At 41.7% G+C, this 16,137-nt stretch overlaps 1 protein-coding gene across 1 annotated transcript in view; it reads right to left on the reverse strand.

Moving 5' to 3' along the window:
- dhx29 (DEAH (Asp-Glu-Ala-His) box polypeptide 29) overlaps window positions 1–16,137 on the reverse strand; it is a 125,110-nt gene that overhangs the window by 25,492 nt on the left and 83,481 nt on the right. The window contains exons 20-22 of the mRNA XM_060822932.1: window positions 12,288–12,363; window positions 7,413–7,637; window positions 4,920–5,056 (exon numbers count right to left, since the gene is read on the reverse strand). Coding sequence (XP_060678915.1) covers window positions 4,920–5,056; window positions 7,413–7,637; window positions 12,288–12,363 — 438 coding nt within the window. The remainder of the gene's footprint in view (window positions 1–4,919; window positions 5,057–7,412; window positions 7,638–12,287; window positions 12,364–16,137) is intronic.

Raw genomic sequence — 16,137 nt, forward strand, 5'->3', positions numbered from 1 at the left:
GAACTCTCACTCAGCATCTGCTCATTATCCTCACTCATCATGGAGATGTCAGAAACCAACAAAAACAAAACCATTCTTTAGCAATACCTCCCTAGAGGTTCTCATGAAGGCTGTCCAGGAGAAAAGGAAAGTTATCTTTCCTAGTATTAGAGGCTATTCCGATTGACAAAAAGGCAACTTGGTCAGAAGTAGTTGCAGAAGTCAAGAGACAGCTAAAGAGAACCTGGTTTCATTGCTGCAAATGATGACTGGTCTTCCCAGGTATGTACCATTATCTACTCGATGTGTTATGCCTCTTTGAGGCACAAGTTAGCATTTTAAATTTACCACTGCAGAGGACTGTCAGACATAATATTGATGCCATGTATCTTCATCAGATGCATCATTTGCTATCAATATCTGTCAATTGCAACAATCAATGCAACACCACTTGCATCACAGTGGGTATTCTCTCTCACAAATGACAGGGTTCACATTTCAAAAATAAAAAGGAGCAACACTCGGCAGCTCATATACTGTCAGGACCTTTCTTCACTACTGGGTGAACGTACACATCTGTGAGCTTTTCACTAAGGTCTGCATGAGACAAAGATACAGGAATAAAACCATAAGAGACAGACTTTGGGATAAACAGCTCATATGTATGCAAGGAACACACATCACAATGCTTTTTTGGTTTATCTCAACCGTAAATTTTTGACAACACCTTTCATTCGGAACCTTTTAACGTCTAACTTCTCCCATGCCACATGCTACTTACTAGGATTATATACAGACCAGTACAGCCCTGGGGATTTAGCACCAATGCAGGTGCTATGCTAATACATGCATTTTAATGTCCTTTATGCATACCGCTTTCTGGGGAAGAACCTGCACAATTAGCACAAACTTGCCCAGGTAGAAGAGAGAATACAAGACAGAATTCTCCCTATCCCATTGAGGAGAATGCTGCTGAACTGGAAGGAGATAAGGAATGTGATGATAGGAAGACTGAATATCTATAGCCAGGCAACAATCTGTTGCATCCAGCTTCACATCAAAGCACCAATATCTTAATGAAGCCTTGGATAAGGATGGAGGCTTGCAACATGAACAAATGTGTGTGTTTTTCTAGAGAGCCTCCAGATCACATTCCCAAGACAGGTCAAAACAAAAGTCCAGCTATGTCTTCATCTCCTTAAATCTCACCTCTTTCTCCTCAGAGGTGGGAGTCAAGGAGCTGGTAGAGGTGGGGCTGGGAAATGTCAGGAACATCAGAGGAGGCACTATCAAGGTCTTCCTCACCACCCTCCCACAGGCACAGATTCATTTACCTTAGGATGATCTATTGACAGTAGGCTTGGTGAACAAATCATGGACACATGCTGACAGCTGCAGGAGTAAGAAACTGCAGAAGTCTCAAGGAGAGTCAAAGAACTGCTACAGAACAAGCTCTTGCTGAGCCTAATAAAGTACAATCTCTCTTATCAATGTCAGCAAAATGAAGGAGCTGGTCACTGATTTCAGCAGAGTGGAAAGCACACCTGCCTGCATCAATGGTGCTGAGGTGGAGATGGTCAACAGCATCAAATTCTTGGGAATGATGATCACCAACAATCTGTCCTGGTCCACTCACATCAACGCAACAGTTAAGAAAGCATAACAATTCCTCTACTTCCTCAGGAGGCTAAGGAAATTCAGCATGTGCACAAGGACTATTACTAACTTACATAGATGCACCACAGAAAGCATAGACTCCATCACCCTTCCCACTGCATCAGGAAAGCAACCTACATAATCAAAGACCCATCTCACCCCCCCCCCCCCAGTTATAGTCTCTTTCACCCTCTTCCATCAGACAAAGTTATAAAAGTTTGAATACACATACACACATTCACCAGCTTCTTCTCCGCTGTTATCAGACTTTTGATCAGATCTCTCAAATGTTGAGAAATCAGCGGACTGTGTTCATTGGGTACCCATTCTTTTTGAATACACTGCATAGGTGATTTTCCTCTGCTCTGTGTAGTTCCAGGAACTATTCAAAAGAACGGGTATCCAATGAACTCAGTCCGCCGATTTCTCAGCAATAAACACAAACAAGCAGACAAAATGCATCCAGAAACCCTAGCCACTCTCCCCTACATCAAAGACATCTCAGAAATGACTGCCAGACTACTCAGACCCCTTGGCATCATGGTAGCTCACAGACCCGATACAGACAACAAGCAAAATTAATGCCATTTACAAAATACCGTGCAATGACTGTAACAAACACTACATTGGACAAACAAGCAGAAAACTAGCCACAAGGATACATGAACATCAACAAGCCACAAAACGACATGATCTTCTCTCACTAGTATCCTCACATACAGATGAGGAAGGACACCATTTTGACTGGACAACACATCCATCCTAGGACAAGCCAAACAGAGACGTGCATGAGAATTTCAACCGGAACTCTGTCAACAAACACACTGACTTGGACCCCATTTACCATCCCTCGAGAAAAGGAGCAGGAAGTGGCATCACCAACCCAAAGAAACCCAAAAATATAAATAGAAAGCAGGAATTATCAGCAGTGCTTCGACCAGAGGCTCACTGAAGATGTTACCCAGTATGGTGATGAAACGTCTGAAAGTGAATCTTCCAGCTCAGTGAGCATACCTACATTGAGAACCTCAACCTGAGCTACAAATCTTCTCAAAACTAGCTAAATACAGCCACCCTTAAGCTAGGTATGTGGTATTTGAATTGAATCAGTAAATTTAACCCCTCAACATCACTGTATTCAATGAATGCCCATGGCAAACTGAGGTTTGAGTCATGCTAGTCCCATCCCCTGCATAACATCATATTGATGATGTTCTCCCTAGAGCTTCATAAGCGGAGGGGTAACCTCCTCATGCACTGCTGTCATCACCATTGGCGAATCTTGTGTTTCCTTCTTCAAACATTAACTGAATTGCAGAACATTGTTCAACTGTTGGTATTAGGAGTTAACAAAGCAGTTTTTTGCAGGAGAATCCCTCTCTTCAGTGCTGAGGCCTTGTGGAGTGCGCATATCATTGTATTTTTCAGCTTCTGTTTGGATTAGTTATGTTTCCAGGTACAGGAGCGTAAACAAATCTTGGACTCTTTCCATTTGTAATGCACTTTCTCTGCAAGGCTTTTTTTTGTGAGATGATTTAGGGCAGAGAAGGCAAACAGGTTTTTATGCTTTCCAACATTGCTCCTGTAAATGTTATTCCAGTGGAATAGAATGCTAATGAGTATGCATAGCATGCTAATAAAAGCAAAATAGATCCTGACCACCAAGATTGGGACAGCTGACCTAACTGAAAGGTTCAAGAATTTAAAGTTCAAAAAATGTTAATTTGTTTTCAGGAAACTGAATTTAGCATCATGCCAAATTTACTTTCACTACCCACCTTTCTAAGAGCTTGGGGGTGCCCAGAAGTTTCCACCCAGTGACAGGAATTACATTGTGGCAGCTACTGCACGCACCACCATAAGTAAATAACAGGGCAGGCAAACCATGGTAGAGTAAGTGAAGAGAATGCTAATGAGAAATTAGTAGGAAGAGCAGGAACTGCAATTGCTTTGCTAGGTTCTTAATCCAGCTGCATACCAATAAATATGTCAGCACCAACATTTCATAATGAAGTAACTCATGACTCAAAACTTCCAATCTGGGTCAAAATCTTTTTCTCTGACCAGGATCAGATTAAAAATCTCAGTTTCATGTGATATTTTCAATTAAGTCAGAAGTCACACGACACCAGATTATAGTCCAACAATTTATTTGAAATCGCAAGCTTTTGGAGTGATACCCCTTCGTCTGGTGAAGTTACTGTAACCTTGTGTCGTATGACATTTGACTTTGTCCATCCAAGTCCAACACCAGCACGTCCACATCATGGTCTCACAAACAAGATCACAGGAAATTTTTATGGAAGCCATGACCTTTTTTGTTTTGCAGCATTATTTGCCATATTCCAGTAAATAAACAAAGTTTAAAGGTCCAAAGTCCCTGTGAAAGAATATAAAAGTGAGGAGTAGAGTGGTGGGCAGTTTGAGAGCAGCAGGTCGATAATAAGTAACATGTAGTGCAGCAGGATGAGTAAGGGGCCAGGATAGCATGGTGAGTGAATGGGGGTGGAGAGCACAGAGTTCAGGGTATTGTGTTCGATGGTGAGTTTGGATTTAGAGGGACCATGATTGGGGGATTAAATTGAACAGTTACCCAAGAGTTGGAACCAGTGTAGTTATATAGTCCATTAAGTGAAAACCCTCCCAGACTTAGGAGTCTAAATCAGATTTAGAGGCTTTTGCAGAGGTTTAGACACATGGCAATGGTCCATTGGAAATTCCTGCATAATCAATGTGTTGGGACATCTAAGGGATCCTGATGAGTGAGTATCTCTCAGGCTACATCTGGTCTCCAATTATCCAGAGAGGAGAATATCTGGCCCCATTTCTGCCAAAGAGTTGCATCCAACCAGTCTTTCCCAAAGATTTCTTGCTCAGTTAATTAAGCAAAATTTATTTTCAGCTTAAGTATAACAATAAATAAAAGTACTGCATTATGTGAGGCTAGAGACAATGACAATGGGATTAAAGTGTCTCATTAATTATCAACTGAGCCCAGTTAGGTTGTGTATGAACTGCCTCCATAAAGTCTTGAGAGTGCCACAGCTCTCTGTCTAAATCATCTCAAGATTTTGCAAGAAATTAGACACAGTAGTTCTGGCACAATTCTTTAATAGATTTCAGAATTTTTAAAATCACTTTAAAACCTCTCCAATGCTCCTCCTGCCTACTGATTAACTGCTTTCTGCAACAGTTACATAAGTGCTGGTGGCTACAGTGATGCATAAGTACAACCATTTCTGATGTTATTCTGGTCAGAAGCAGAAGTGAGTGTTGCAACATACCCTAAATATGCTTTGTAAATGGCCAGGTGATCTGAATTAGCCAATGCCAGAGCTGATTTTGCAAGGTTAGCTTCTTCTTTCCCATTTATTGGTGTAACAAAGGGAGATTTCTCTGCCATGGCTGCAGCTATGGTTGCCTGGAAACAAAGTATACATTTGTAAACACACATTTTATCTAAACTGTGAATAAATTCAGAAAGCTTAACAAAGATTACAGAAAGAAATAATTTTTCCAGCACAGCAAATTCAGAATCTTTTATATACCAAATATCCATCAGAAAGTGTTGTCCATGACTACCAATAATGCCATCCTAATTACCATTAACATAGGTGCCTTTGACATTGTTCAAATATCGAGCTGAAAATGTGTTGCTGGAAGAGTGCAGCAGGTCAGGCAGCATCCAAGGAGCAGGAGAATCGACATTTCGGGCATGAGCCCTTCTTCAGGAATGAGGAGAGTGTGCAGGCTAAGATAAAAGGTAGGGAGGAGGGACTTGGGGGAGGGGCGTTGGAAATGAGATAGGTGGAAGGAGGTTAAGGTGAGGGTGATAGGCCAGAGTGGGGGTGGGGGCGGAGAGGTCAAGAAGAAGATTGCAGGTTAGGAAGGTGGTGCAGAGTTCGAGGGTTGGGACTGAGTCAAGATGGGGGGGGGGGGAAATGAGGAAACTGGAGAAATCTGAGTTCATCCCTTGTGGTTGGAGGGTTCCTAGGCGGAAGATGAGTCGCTCTTCGTCCAGCCGTCGTGTAGCTATGGTCTGGCGATGGAGGAGTCCAAGGACCTGCATGTCCTTGGTGGAGTGGGAGGGGGAGTTGAAGTGCTGAGCCACTTGGGTTGGTTGGTCCGGGTGTCCCAGAGGTGTTCTCTGAAATGTTCCGCAGGTAGGCAGCTTGTCTCCCCAATATAGAGGAGGCCACACTGGGTGCAGCGGATGCAGTAAATGATGTGTGTGGAGGTGCAGGTGAATTTGTGGCGGATATGGAAGGATTCCTTGGGGCCTTGGAGGGAAGTAATGGGGGAAGGTGTGGGTGGACGTTTTGCACTTCTTGCGGTTGCGGGGGAAGGTGCCGGGAGTGAAGGTTAGGTTGGTGGGGGGGGGGGGGGGGGTTGTGGACCTGACAAGGGAGTCACGGAGGGAGTGGTCTTTTTGGAATGCTGTTGGGGAGGGGAGGGAAATATATCCCTGGTGGTGAGGTCCGTTTGGAGGTGGCGGAAATGACGACGGATGATGTGATGTATATGGAGGTTGGCGGGGTGGTAGGTGAGGACCAGTAGGGTCTGTCCTGGTGGCGATTGTAGGGGCGGGGCTCAAGGGCGGAGGAGCAGGAAGTGGAGGAGATGCGGTGGAGAGCATCGTCAATCACGTCTGGGGAGAAATTGCGGTCTTTGAAGAAGGAGGCCATCTGGGTTGTTCGGTATTGGAACTGGCCCTCCTGGGAGCAGATGCGGCGGAGACAAAGGAATTGGGAATATGGGATGGTGTTTTTACAGGGGGGCAGGGTGGGAGGAGTTGTAGTCTAGGTAGCTGTGGGAGTCGGTCGGTTTATAGTAAATAGCTATATTATTCAAATATAGCAAGATTGCTCGCAGAGGTCTACTTATAAACAGATGCCAAGCCAAAATGGTTTAGAAGAAGTGATGAAAACTGCCAAAGCTATTGATCTTAGGGGGTCCTCAAAGGAGGAAAAAAAGATGCAAGTTTTTAAACAGATAATAATAAGGAGGCTGAAGACTAGACACTGATCATGAGACAGGGAAAATTTTGATGAATGGAAAGAGGACATTTCGGGCCCTGAGGTCGTGACTGAAATCAGGATGGATAAGGCCATTGACACAGCGATAAGAATTTTAAATCTGATACTTCAGTGAATCAGAAATAATATTGGTCAATGGAAACAAGGGTGAGGGGGAACATAATCTGTCGCAGCATTAAAAAAAAATCAACAGATGTGTTGAAGTTTATAGAGGGTTTAGAACAATAGTCAGTGTGCACAACATTGGATTAATGATAGGCGAGGACTTCAAATATGAATGGGCTAAACTTGGTACAGGTGATGATATATTTATTAAGTAAAAATATGCATATGATTCGTGATGATGATGATACTGGGTCATACATAAGACAAGGCCAAAGTCACCAACAGTCTAATTTGATATGAGATGATGGCCAAGGTGGGTCATAAATTTCTAAGGCATGGTTTTAATATCAAGACATTGAACCAGCAAATTCACTCCTGACAATTTTTAAATGAAGAAAGTTGTGACCCATATTAGTCTGGATCACAGATAACTAACCTAATAGCATCGAGACAGTAATGGGTGAGGTTGATCGCTGCCAACACATACTTTAAAAATTGATTACATGATCAAATCGAATGTAAAAACTAACAAAAGACTTGGATATTTTTGTCTTAATATACATTTAGATTTTGAACTTTTTTAAAAAAAGTGATATTGTTTGGTTTAAACTCAATGTATTCATTTAACATACTTACCACAGTTTCCAAACAGCCAAAAATGGCACCAAATATCAACATTTTCCCAATTCTCACATTTACTGGAAGGGCAGCAAGATGTTGACCTAATGGTGTGAGTTTAGCTTCGTTGATTTCACAGGCTCCAATTTTCCTCAGCAAATTCATAGCATTACTGATGACCTGGAGCTGTGGTGGGTCTAAAGCTCTGGCAAGAAAATCTTCTGGAGATCCATGATTGCATTTCTAAAAAGAAAAGCAGACAATCTTAAGATCATAATCTGTAAGAAAGTTGTGGCCATAATTAAATGCTGACAAAAAGTGATCTTATCCAGTTTTATTGGCTGGAATGATGAATGATGGGGCATGGGGAGGGTTTGATCTTCAACAGTTTGAAGTTAGAGGAAAGAAAAGCTTAGTACAGAGGGTGCTTGTAGGATTGGAGGAAGTTAATGAAACAGTATGGCTATGAAACAAATTTAAACAATACAGCAAGAATTTTACTCTAGAAATTGGAAATGTTTAAGCTATGTAGACAATGAGAACAGGTGTCAATGACCAATGCTATTTTATATGCGCCCTCCCATGAGGAGTGACCACTGTTAAAGACACCATCAAGTTCAGACATTAGCCAAAGAAACATTGGCTTTAGTTCAAAGTTGTGCTGGAGTAAAATGATAGACCTACAAGACCAGGCAGAGATGCACAACACAGCACATCACGCCACACCACACACTGGGATATAGGATGCAAACCAGTCATTCCACAAATAAATGCCAGCAAAAATGTGGTAGTGAAATAATTCAAAGCAAGACTTGGAGGAAGCCAAACAGTCACTGAAGTAGCAAGTCAAAGAGGTTGAGATCTCAAAGAAAACAAAAGTGATTAGAGAGGCTGGACAGTTATTAGTAAGAGTAAAAAATGAGGTCTGCAGATGCTGGAGATCACAGCTGCAAATGTGTTGCTGGTCAAAGCACAGCAGGCCAGGCAGCATCTCAGGAATAGAGAATTCGACGTTTCGAGCATAAGCCCTTCATCAGGAATAAGAGAGAGAGAGCCAAGCAGGCTAAGATAAAAGGTAGGGAGGAGGGACTAGGGGGAGGGGCCCACCTCCATCGCCCCTCCCCTAGTCCCTCCTCCCTACCTTTTATCTTAGCCTGCTTGGCTCTCTCTCTCTTATTCCTGATGAAGGGCTTATGCTAGAAACGTCGAATTCTCTATTCCTGAGATGCTGCCTGGCCTGCTGTGCTTTGACCAGCAACACATTGGACAGTTATTAGAACAGGTTATGAAGGCTAAAATCTAGACAGAATTAGGAAAATCAGGATGTAACATCACAAGCTTTAAAATGAGCTAGAAGCTCTCAAGAAACAAAACAGTAAATGCTGAGAAGATTTAAAACACTCAACACAGTCAATTAGTAGATAACCAACAAAACTTGGCTGCACTATGTCAAGATAAGCATATTTTCCAAAAACAACTGTAATCAACTGGGGGAAAAAAAATGACAACACAACAGGGGTGATTAATAAGATCACCAATGTCTGAGGAAATCACTGGCACCTCCACAGAAAGTCACCATTATGGGATCTGGACATTTCTGAAAATTATCTAGACATTATGAAGACTCAAAAACTCATTATTATAAATAGCTAAACTTTCATTTAGAAAAAAGGTGATGTTGTATGTATACTTTGTCTTTAAAAGAGTTCACTAGAGTTTTAAACTCCATGTGCGCTGTGTATACAATGTTGTGACTGCCTGGCATTAGTCTGCTGTGGTTATAAGGCTACACATACAGAAAAAAGTTGATTTGCTGTAACATTCACTTCATAATTTGAAACATGTTTGACTGTTTCGAATAAAATTATGGAGTAAAAAGTGAGGTCTGCAGATGCTGGAGATCAGAGCTGAAAATGTGATGCTGGTTAAAGCACAGCAGGTCAGGCAGCATCCAAGCAACAGGAAATTCGACGTTTCGGGCCAGAGCCCTTCATCCTTCCTGACGAAGGGCTCTGGCCCGAAACGTCGAATTTCCTGTTGCTTGGATGCTGCCTGACCTGCTGTGCTTTAACCAGCATCACATTTTCAGCTTCGAATAGAATTACTCAATCCTTGATAAGTGTTAGTCTAATAAACAATCATGACCATGACAAGTGCGACTTGGGCAAAGAAGTAGACAGTTTTAAATGAGATGAAGTACGTAGAGCATGAAAGGTGAGAGGGGCCAGCTTGGGTGGCACTCTGTATGGATTGAATAGAAATAACAGCTTCGTATTTAGATCAGTACACCCTGGTACAACTTACAAACATGTTTAGAATTCTAAGAACACCCAATGCTGCATTTCTAGCAAGATCCAGCCTAGCTCATTTTCAAAGGAGGGTGGGGATGGAAGGGTCATCTTTTTCAATATTTTGATGGGGTTGAACTAATTAACATTTCAACTTATCTGCTGAAACAGTAGATTATTATAATACTCCTGACTTAGATTCCTTCCAGTTTTACATTACCCATTTTTAAAGAAAACTGCAAACTCTTAGCTTCACTTCTTTTCCACCAAGCATACCCTGACAGTTCAATTACTTAAAAATCCTTTTCTTAGGAAAGTTGCTTAGCACATGCTAACACTACCAAAGGATTTCTTGGTATTTGGGAGATTAATACATACTTTTCTCTCAGATTAGGAGATATTGTGACAGAATAAGAGGACACTCATATAGGATACCTTCTACACCAAAGAGCTATAGAGTCAAGTTCACTGCAACTATTTAAAGAAGGGGTAGGTAATTTTGAAATATTGGGGAATTGACTGCTATGCTGAGCCAGCACAAAAGACCAGAGACCAGTTGAGGCCAGTGGTTTTGTCGAATTGTAGGGAATGGTTGAGGCACTGATTGGTATATCCCCACTCCCATTTCTTATGTTCTTATATAAAAAGATACACTGCAGCAGTTCACCAAAGATCCTTCAAAAGCATCTTTCAAAGCTCTGGATGTCATTACCTAGAAGGTCAAGGGTAGCAGATGTATGGGTATACCAGCACTCTGCTCCCTATTCGGACTTTCAAAGGTATGAAGTAGGAGCAGAACTAGGCCATTTAGCCTCTTAAGTATGCTCCACCATTCAAGAGGATCATGGCTGATCAGTTTGTGTTGAAAATTTGGGCGACAAGGTGGCACAGTGTTAACACTGCCAAGGTGCCAGGTTAAATATCACTCTTGGGTGACTGTGTAGTTTGCATATTCTCCGTGTCTGAATGCATTTCTGTCAGTTGCTCCAATTTCCACCCACAGTCCAAAAATATGCAGGTTAGGTAGGAAAGTTTTCGGAGGGTTTGTGCAGACTCAAATGGGCCAAATAGCCGCCTCCCGCAATGTAGGGATTCGATGAAATTCCACACCTCACTTGCTTTGATAAACTTTGATTCTCTTATGGAAAAACATCTACCCACCTTTCTTAAAAATATTAAATGAACCTGCTTCCAATGTCTTCTGAGCCCTTCTAAAGATTATCTTCTCATGTCTGTCTGAAAATGTAACTACTAATTTTAAAACCATGTGTCCTAGTCTGGATCACTCATAACAGGAAATATCTCGTCTGCGTCCATCTTCTCACGACCATTCAGGATCTTGTAAGCATCAATCAAATCACATCTCACTCTTCTAATTTTAAGCAGAAACGAACTCCACCTGTCTAGCTAATCCTCACCATCAAACAATGTTAAACTGCACAGCCGCTTCAAGGGCTTGTACCCGCCAAGTCACTGCAATGCATGAACCTCGGAGGCCCGATCAGCAACTGGAGAAATTGGCAGGAATGCAATTGGCGACCCACTCATTTGAGATATCTAATACAGTAAACCTTTCTCTTTCACTTCAAATATATTTAGGTCCTTAGTTGTAACTACAGCACAGCTTCTTCACTCATTCTGGGTCAATATCCTAGAAATCCTTTTGTAACAGTACTGTACTTGTGCCAACACCAGATGGACTTGAGTTGTTCAAAGAATTGCTCATCATCACTTTTCAAGAGCAGTTAGGGATGGGAAGCAAATGCTGGCCTTACCAGCAAAGCTCACATGTCTTGAATTAATAAAAAAAAGTTTGATATCACCCAAAGATAAAATCATCTGTTTGATGAATATCCAAACACATGAAGAATTCACTCCTTCAATTCTAGATCTACCAGAGCTGCAATGATTACAATTTACAAGATGCATTGCAGAAACATGCCTCAGCTTTTTCTACAGCACTTCCCAAACACTTGACTTCAAACATCTAGCAGGACATAAATAGCAACATGATATTAAATGCGATCACAACTGAAAACTCTCTTCTAGATCGCACCATTCTGATTTTGATGGGCCACCATTCCGCAGGAAAGGAGCAAGGTTGAGAAGGTGGGACCATCATGGTTACTTCAGCCAACACAGGTATTTAAAATGCGCTGTTACCATCACTCTTCACCGCAAACCAGCCGACCAGCTCACTAAAACCTGCAGCTAAAACCATTATTGTATGCATTATAAAGCAACTGACTTAACTAGCTGGCCAACATCTTACGCTGCCTCAAATCAATAAGTTCAGGAAGGATTGACATACTTGCTGTCATCTTGACATGTCACCCCAGCAACCATTGCTTCGTTAAGCTTTGCATTTTTAAAGATAATTTAAACATACATGTATTTTAATTTACATCAATAATGTTTGACAGAAAACAAACACACATATCGTAGATGAATAATACACTAGCTTTACACAACTGTTTGAAATAAAATGAGGTTTAAATGTCATTCTTTACATTTAAATATATAACAGACTAAGCGTTTTATTGGCTGTACAGCAAAACATTTTGTCAGTCATTAAGTATTTGAGATGTGTATAAGAACATGTTACCATGATATGAAGACAAAGTTCTTCCAGTGGAACTCGCAGGATTTCTGGGACAGAATAATCTATGAAACTATCATACCTGAAAAAACAAAGCACAACATAATTTCTTTAAAATAAACCCAACATACAATTAAATCAACTTAATTAATAGATAAACCCAACATACAATTAAATCAACTTAATTAATAGATAGATGTGCATAAATGAATGGAGGTTAATTCTTATAATTGAAAATATTTTCAACACATGACTATCAATGTAAAGTTATTTCAACCAGAGTGGCAATAAAGGCAAAACATTTTGTTTACAAGCAAACAGTTTAATTAACATCAATAAATTAAAAATTACTGCTGAATGAATAAGTCCAGCTCTGATCAAAGGTCACAACCTGAAATGGTAACTGTTTAATCTTTTCACAGATGTTGGTAGACTTGCCGAGTATTTTCTGTTTGTATTCTTCTTGGAAAAATCTCTAAAATCTGCTCTGTACTTTCTCTGTTTAGCATTGTTCTCCTTTAAGTTACTTAAATTGTAAATCTTTAATAATTGACAGAGAATGCAGCAGGCAATGTGGGAACCAAACAGAGGGAAATGCATTTGACATCGTCCTCATAAAACAAGTTTTGGCAGGTGTATTTGTCCATGACAGTACTTGTAGGAGTCACCTTTGCATTTTTCTTGTGGTTAGTAATCCCATTTTTAAAATGTAATTCTTGGGATGTAAGCTTTGATGGCCTTCCTGTCCCAAGTTACCCTTAGGGTGTTGGTGGGTTGCCTTCTTGAACTGCCGCAGGCTATTTGCTGTGGCTAGACCCACAATGCCATTAGAGAGACAGTTTCAAGATTTTGACCCAGCAACACAGAAGGAATAATGAAATTTTTCCAAGTCAAGATGGCGTGCTGCTTTGAGAGGAACTTGGTGATATTCCTGGACATCTGCTATCCTTGTCCTTCTAGATGGTATTGGTTATGGTTTTAGAAGGCGCTATCTAAGGAACCATGTAGAGTTTCTGCAGTGCATCTATAGATGGTACACCTTTCTGCTATTGTGGAGGGCCAATCAAGTGGGCTACTCTGCCTTGGATGGTCAGTCATTTCTTGATATCACCAAGGGTGAATTGAATTAGATTGAAAACTGGCATCTGAGATGCTTGGGACATCTGGAGGAGGTCAAGATCGATCACCCCAAACATCAGGTTGGAGATTGATGCAAACATTTTAGCCTTGACATTCGCACTGAAGTGTTGGGCTCTGTTGGGAGAGTTTGTGGAGCCTCTTCCCCCTGTTATTTATTTGTCAAACACCATTCATGACTGGATGAAAGCAAAGCTTAGATGTGGTCAATTGGATGTGGGCTCATTTGGCCCTGTCTGTTGCATGCTGCTTCTGCTGTCTGGCAACCACTTGATTCTAAGTTGCAGTTTCACTAGGGTGGCACCTCATTTTAAGGTATATTTGTGGCTGCTCCTGGCACGCCCTACTGAACGCTTCATTAAAGTCAGGTTGATGTCCTAGCCTGATGATTATGGTAGAGTAGGGATATGCTGACCCATGAGATGACAGATTAAGGTCAAGGAAAACTCTGCTGCTCCCAGTGGTCCATACATGGGCATCCAGTTTTGAACTGATTGATCTGTTTAACAGCTGCCCCATTTAACACCAGGATGATGGAGGCTTTCCTCAAATGTGAAGTATTCGCAACAATCTTCAATAAGAAGTGCTGAGCAAATGATCCACTGCCCTCATCTAGAAGTCTCCAACATCACAGATGCCAGTTTCAATTCATTCCACATGATATGAGGAGTTAGTGACACTTAATATTGCAAAGGTCATGGGTACTGACAACACACTGAAGGTAGTCCTGAAGACTTCAGAGAATCATCGCATCCCCAGGGTATGGAAGCAGGCCATTCGGCCAATTGAGCCTACACCATCCCTCTGAAGAGTATCCCACTGAGACCCACCTCTCAACCTTATCCCTGCAACCTTGTCTTTCCCATGGGTAATCCACAGAGTGTGCTCATCCCTTGAACGAAGGTCAATTTAGCACGATCAATCCGCCTAACCTGCACATCTTTAGAATGTGGGAAGAAACCAGAGTACCTGGAGGAAACCCATGCAGACACAGAAGAATGTGGGAACTCCATATTCACCCAAGGAGTAGAATCAAAACCAGATCCCTGGTGCTGCGAGGCAGTAGTGCTAACCACCATGTCACTGCAAACTTGTGCTCCAGAATTTGCTGCTTTCCAAGCAAAGCTGTTCCAGTACAACTACAATACTGGCATCTACAAGAAAACTGCCCAGGTGTGCTCTCTTAAACAAAAAGCAGGACAAATCCAACCCAACAAAATACTGTCCCAACAGTCTACTCTCAACCATCTTTAAAGTGATAGATGGTTTCATGAATAGTGCAATCAAGCAAATACCTGCTCAGTGACATTCAATTTTAGTTTCACGAGAGCCACGCATGGATGCAGCCAAGGTTCCATGCACAGTGACCAGCACAGCACACTGATCACAAAAGTGACTTTTGGTTCCAGAAGTCGCTGCTGCACACAGGTCTCAGAGGCCCACAGCAGGGGAACACTGCTTGCAAATACAGGTAAACAGCTATGATCTTATAGAGACTTCAGAGACGTGGTTGCAAGGAGATCAAAGCCGAGAACTAAATATTCAGGAGTAGGTGAATTTTCGAAAAAATAGGCAGGAAGGAAAGGGTGGTGAGGCAGCATTGTTGCTACGGTATGGTACAATATCAAGAATCTATGTTAGGCTCCTATTTATTGACTACAGTTCCACCTTCAACACCATAATTCCAAACAAACTGATATCTAAACTCTGAGACTGAGTTCTTGGCTCCCCTTCTGTAACTGGATCCTCACCTTCCACAGACCACAATCAATAAGAATAGGCAACAACATTTCCTCCACCATAATCTCCAATACTGGTTCCCTCGAGGCCACGTACTCAGTCCCCTACTATACTCTTTATATACTCACAGCTGTGGCCAAATCTGCCCCAATTACAAGTTTGCTGATGACACCACTGCTGTTGGCTGGATCTCAAAGAATGGCGAGACAGAATACAGAAAAGAGACTGAGTACTTAGCAGTATGGTGTAAAGGCAACAATCTCTCCATCAATGTCAGCAAAATGAATAGCTGGTCATTGACTTCAGAAACAGAGTGTAGGGCATGTCTCTGTCTGCATTAAAAGGTGATGTGGAGATGGTTGGAAGCGTCAAGTTCCTGGGAGTGATGACCACCAACAATCGGTCATGGTCTACGCAGGTTGACACGATGGTCAGGACAGCAGAGCAATGTCTCTTCTTCCTCTAAGGTTAAGTAAATATGGCTTGTCCACAAGGACTCTTACCAATTTTTAATAGATGCACCATAGAAAGCATTCTATCTGCATGTATCACAGCATGGTATAACTATTCCTCTTCCCAAGACTGCAAGAAACCACAGTGTTGTGAACACAACCCAGTCTATCATGCAAACCAGCCTTCCATCCATTGATTTCATCTATACTACCCACTAACAGAACTAAGCAACTAACAGAATCAAAGCCCCCTCCCACCCTGGTTCTTATCTCCTCCACCTTCTTCCGTCTGGCAGATGTAAAAGTTTCATGTACAAATAGACTCTTCCCTACAAATAGACTTCTTAATTCTAAACTCGCTGTGTGTACCTTTTCTGCAGCTGTAACCCTTGATTCTGCTGTCCTGACGCACTATGTATGGTACAATCTGCCTGTACAGCACGTAAAACGACACTTGTTACTGATTTATTGTTGTCGCATATACTGAGATATGATCAATCAAATGATCTTGAATAAGATGATGTAGA

The sequence above is a fragment of the Hemiscyllium ocellatum genome, chromosome 1 (assembly GCF_020745735.1).
Source record: "Hemiscyllium ocellatum isolate sHemOce1 chromosome 1, sHemOce1.pat.X.cur, whole genome shotgun sequence".
Taxonomy (NCBI): Eukaryota; Metazoa; Chordata; class Chondrichthyes; order Orectolobiformes; family Hemiscylliidae; genus Hemiscyllium; species Hemiscyllium ocellatum.